This window comes from Ailuropoda melanoleuca, chromosome 4 (genome assembly GCF_002007445.2).
Source record: "Ailuropoda melanoleuca isolate Jingjing chromosome 4, ASM200744v2, whole genome shotgun sequence".
NCBI classification, from domain to species: Eukaryota; Metazoa; Chordata; class Mammalia; order Carnivora; family Ursidae; genus Ailuropoda; species Ailuropoda melanoleuca.
In genome coordinates this window covers 6,383,653-6,388,531 of record NC_048221.1, presented here as the reverse complement: position 1 = coordinate 6,388,531, position 4,879 = coordinate 6,383,653, and the positions used below count along the sequence as shown (strand labels likewise).

Genomic DNA, 4,879 nt, shown 5'->3' with positions numbered 1-4,879 from the left:
CCCACATCACCCCGCCCCGCCCACCGGTGCCAGCCCCGCGCCTCACTTCTGCCGCCGCCCATATCACCTCTGCCCCATTCGCTTCACCAATACCCCAGCTCCCCGTGGCCTCCTCAGGGGTTCCTTCTCACCTCCCCTGTCCTTCCTCACAGCTCAACCCCCTGTTCAAGAACAGCAGTCTGGGATTCCTCTATTCAGGCTGCACGCTAGCCTCGCTCAGGTGAGACTCTCCCCAAGAGCACAGCCCAACAGGTGTAGGGGACCCTCACCTACGGGCTCCCTGACTTTGTCCATACTTGGGACAACCACGGCCACGGATACGGCACATCCTCATCAACAACAACGACCCCCGCAGCTAGCAATTCCTAAGATGCGGGGCAGTGTGCTGGCACCTCACGTTTCATCCTGTCGCACTCACCACAGCCTCGCGACGCAGGAACCGAAGGTGCGACAGGCCCAGAGGACTGAGTAGCTTGTGAGGGTCACACACAGCAACCTGCATTGCGGGTTCTAGAGCCAGACTCCTGGCTCTTACGCAGCACTGCCTCCTCCACGTCCTTATGACCTTGCAGCGTGTGGAAATGGCCAATCTGGCAACCTCTAAGAGGGAAGGAAAGCAAGCACACGGTTCCAGAGAGAACGTGTGCTCCTAGATGGGTCAGACCCACGGAAGGCCTGCCCTGCCCTGGGATGGCTTGGGGTTGGGGAGGATGCTGTCCCTTGGGTGCAGCTGGGGGGGGAGGCAGGTGGTTGACATCGCTCCACACCTCCCACATCTCTCAGAATCTCTAGGTCCGGTTCTCCTCACATTCCCGTTTTATCCCAGGCATCTACGTCCAGCTCCCCTTCCTTCCTGGGGGAAGAGCTGGCCGAGGAGCCTAGAGGGTAAGAGCCTCAGCGAAGCCACAGCGGAGTTCAAATGCCAGCTCTGCCATTTACTGAGATCCCGGGCAGGTGTCTGAACCTTGCTGTGCCCCATTACTCCGTGTGTTACATATGATACATGGGGCCCATGTGTAATACATGTATGCTAATATATATGTATACGGGGAGAGAGAGTTGACCCTTGGACGGCGTCGGTCCACTTACACATGGATTTTGTTTTGATAAGTACAGTGCAGTGCTATAAATGTATTTTCTCTTATGATTTTCTTAACATTTTTCTCTAGATTACTTTATTGTAAGAGTGCAGTATATAATACCTATACCATAAAAAATATATTTTTTGTGTGTTTTTTTTTTAGAGATTTTATTTATCCACTTGACAAAGAAACAGCCAGCGAGAGAGGGAACACAGCAGGGGAGTGGGAGAGGAAGAAGCAGGCTCCCAGCGGAGGAGCCTGATATGGGGCTTGATCCCAGAACGCCGGGATCATGCCCTGAGCCGAAGGCAGATGCTTAACGACCGCGCTACCCAGGCGCCCCATAAAAAATATATGTTAATTACTGTTATCAGTAAGGCTTCTGGTCAACAACACTCTATTAGTAGTTAAGTTTTTGGGGGAGGGGTGCTTGGGTGGCTTAGTTGTTAAGCGTCTGCCCTCAGCTCAGGTCATGATCCCAGGGTCCTGGGATGGAGTCCTGCATCGGGCTCCCTGCTCAGCGGGAAGCCTGCTTCTCCCTCTCCCACTCCCCCTGCTGGTGTTCCCTCTCTCGCTGTGTCTCTCTCTGTCAAATAAATAAATAAAATCTTTAAAAAAAAAGTTTTGGGGGAGTCAAAAGTGACATGCAGATTTTCAACTGTGTTGGGCGTCAGTACCCCAACCTCCATGCTGTTCAGAAGTCAACTGTATATATACAAATATGCATGAGCATGTCTATATAGAGAGAGGGAGGGAATAGGTGTAATTCTATAGTATATCTGTTCTATCCATACCTAATATGTACATTATACCTGTATATAATATATACAACTACAGCATTTATACCTATACATAATACATACCATATATTATGTATAGGTATAATAAGTATAATATATAATTACACCTATACTTTTTATACAGGCTTATGTTATATATATTATATATAGGTATAATAGGTATATTATGTGTAAATATAATATCTTTTATATATAGCATATATAGATACAATCCTAATATATATTATCAATTATATATATCAGGTGTAGGTATAACGGGTATAATATATAATACAATAATAAATAAAATATAAAATAAATATGTAACAGATATATATCATATACTTACATGTTAAGCAGATCATTATATATTATATTTATATTATGAATAATGGCATTGCATGTGATATAATAACAGTGGGTGTTGAGCAATACAGCCCACAGGGACGCTCTGAGGGTTAAGTGATGCGGTCATGAGTACAAAGTGCTGGGCCTGTTGCACGCTCAGAATTTAACAAGGGGTGGTGGTTATTATAAGAGACGTTCTATCCGTGGCCCTGGAGTGTGGGAGCACTTTCTCTCCATATCTCAGTAGCGTATGGCTGGGCGCGCAGGTAGGTGGGTCAGGGTCCTGAGGCTGGAGGTGTTGCTGAGACGTGGACAGGTCATGCTTTCAGACAGACCCACCCAAAGGGCATGTGTGTCTCTCCAGCCATTTAGTCTCTTGAGTCTCCAGAAGTGCCCCAGCCCTGCATCCAGACTGAGTGACTTCAGCTTTTTGATCTCACTATTTGAAAACCCCAACTCTCTGCAGGAAAAGTCACCCAACCAAGCTGTGGTCACTGTCCTGGGGCCACTGCCACCCATTTCAGCATGATCCCAGGCACCTTATTGTGCCCATCAACACCAGTGACAGGACGTGGCTGTCATGGCTTCATCTGGCATCCCCCATGAACAGTACCCTCTGTATACCTGCCACACACCCAGGGCTTTCAGAGGCTTCTCCCCCAGGCATGCAGGAGGCTTCAGGCCTGCGTGTGCTTGTTGTCTATGGAGGGCGTCTCCCTGAAGACAGTGGCTTCTGTTAACTGGGGTTTCCCAAGTTCTGCCTTCAGGGCTGGCAAGGAGAGTGTGGGAAGGACCAACAGGTAGAGAGCTAGTTAGACTGACTATGTGGTGATTCTTATCTAGGCCTGAGAAGGATGGGGCAGCCACCAGAGTGGATGCCACGTGTCTGCATCGCCCCGACCCCGAAGGCCCTGGACTGGACAGAGAGCAGCTGTACTGGGAGCTGAGCCAGCTGACCCATGGCGTTGCCCTGCTGGGCCACTACACCCTGGACAGGAACAGCCTCTGTGTCAATGGTGAGCAACCGTGATGTGGTCAGGGTCTCTTCCCCCTCACCAGGAAGCCTCTGTCCTCTGGCTGGAGAACGCACTCCCTGTCCGGCCCTGAAGGGCTTGCCCTGTGCACTGGGTGTGCTGATGCAGGTCTGCACTTCGTGGTCTCCTCTTCCTCTTGGACTGACTTCACCCTCAGAGACTTCCTTCCCGTTGGGTGCTGGTGGAGAATCCCCAACGGCACCCCCTGCTAGAACCACCTCCACCGCTCCGGGTAGCCCTGCCTCCTGCGTGGTCCTCCACCTCTCCCTTAACCCTTACCCAAAATCCCCTCTCCCTCTCCCTCCAGGTTTCACCCATCAGAGCTCTGCACCCATCACCAGCAGTGAGTATTGAACTATGACCCAGAGCCCCCCAACACACAGGGCAGGCAAAGCATTGATGCCTCCTCATATCTTCTCCGGGAGGGACAGAGCTCCTGGGAGTCCACAAGTTATTTACTGTCCTCTCTGCCCCAGTTCCGAGGGAATCTCAAGCTCATGTGGCTCAAGCCCCACTTGCAGCAGGCCTCATAAATAGTCTGTCTTGTTGGCCTTTCTGCTATGTGACTGCCCTTCTGTTTTCACTGATGAGGGCTTTTCCTCAGCTCCAGGGACCTCCACAGTACACCTGGAAACCTCTGGGACTCCATCCTCTTTCCCCAGCCCCAGCCCCACAGGTAAGTACCAGTGAATGGCACATCTGTTAGAGGGGACCTGATGAGTGTAAACACATTTGACATTATTCACTCAAATAAAGATGGAAAGTCATAGGAAATCTAGTGATAATGAGTCAATCAGCAACTTTTATTGAGCACCTACTCTATGCCAGGCCCTGGGGAATATAGCAGGGAACCCAAAACAGAAAAAAATCATTGCCTTCATAAAGCTTATATTCTCATGATGATGATGGTGATGGTGATGTTGATGATGATGGTGAATGTGGTGAGGGTGATAATGATAATGGTGATGATGGTGATGGTGGTGATGATGATGATGGTGGTGGTGGTGGTGATGATGATGGTAGTGATGGTGGTGGTAGTGGTGGTGATGGTGGTGGTGGTAGTGGTGGTGATGGTGGTGATGATGATGGTGGTGGTGGTGGTGGTGATGATGATGGTAGTGATGATGGTGGTGGTTGTGGTGGTGATGGTGGTGATGATGGTGGTGATGGTGGTGGTGGTGGTGATGATGATGGTAGTGATGGTGGTGGTAGTGGTGGTGATGGTGGTGGTGGTAGTGGTGATGGTGGTGATGATGATGGTGGTGGTGGCGGTGATGATGATGGTAGTGATGATGGTGGTGGTTGTGGTGGTGATGGTGGTGATGATGATGGTGGTGGTGGTGATGGTGGCGGTGGTAGTGGTGGTGATGGTGGTGATGATGATGGTGGTGGTGGTGATGGTAGTGATGATGGTGGTGGTTGTGGTGGTGATGGTGGTGGTGGTAGTGGTGGTGATGGTGGTGATGATGATGGTAGTGATGATGATGGTAGTGATGATGGTGGTGGTTGTGGTGGTGATGGTGGTGCTGGTGGTGGTGGTGGTGGTGGTGGTGATGGTGGTGGTGGTGATGGTGGTGGTGATGATGATGATGATGATGGTGATGATGATGATGGTGATGGTAATATTGACTATGAT

At 50.1% G+C, this 4,879-nt stretch overlaps 1 protein-coding gene across 1 annotated transcript in view; it reads left to right on the top strand.

Annotated features, from left to right (window-relative positions):
- The window catches only part of LOC100473192 (mucin-16), a 42,441-nt gene that overhangs the window by 1,693 nt on the left and 35,869 nt on the right, over nt 1-4,879 (top strand). Inside the window, 4 exon segments of the mRNA XM_034660029.1 lie at nt 153-220; nt 3,053-3,225; nt 3,551-3,586; nt 3,848-3,919. Of these exon segments, the coding sequence (XP_034515920.1) occupies nt 153-220; nt 3,053-3,225; nt 3,551-3,586; nt 3,848-3,919 (349 nt within the window).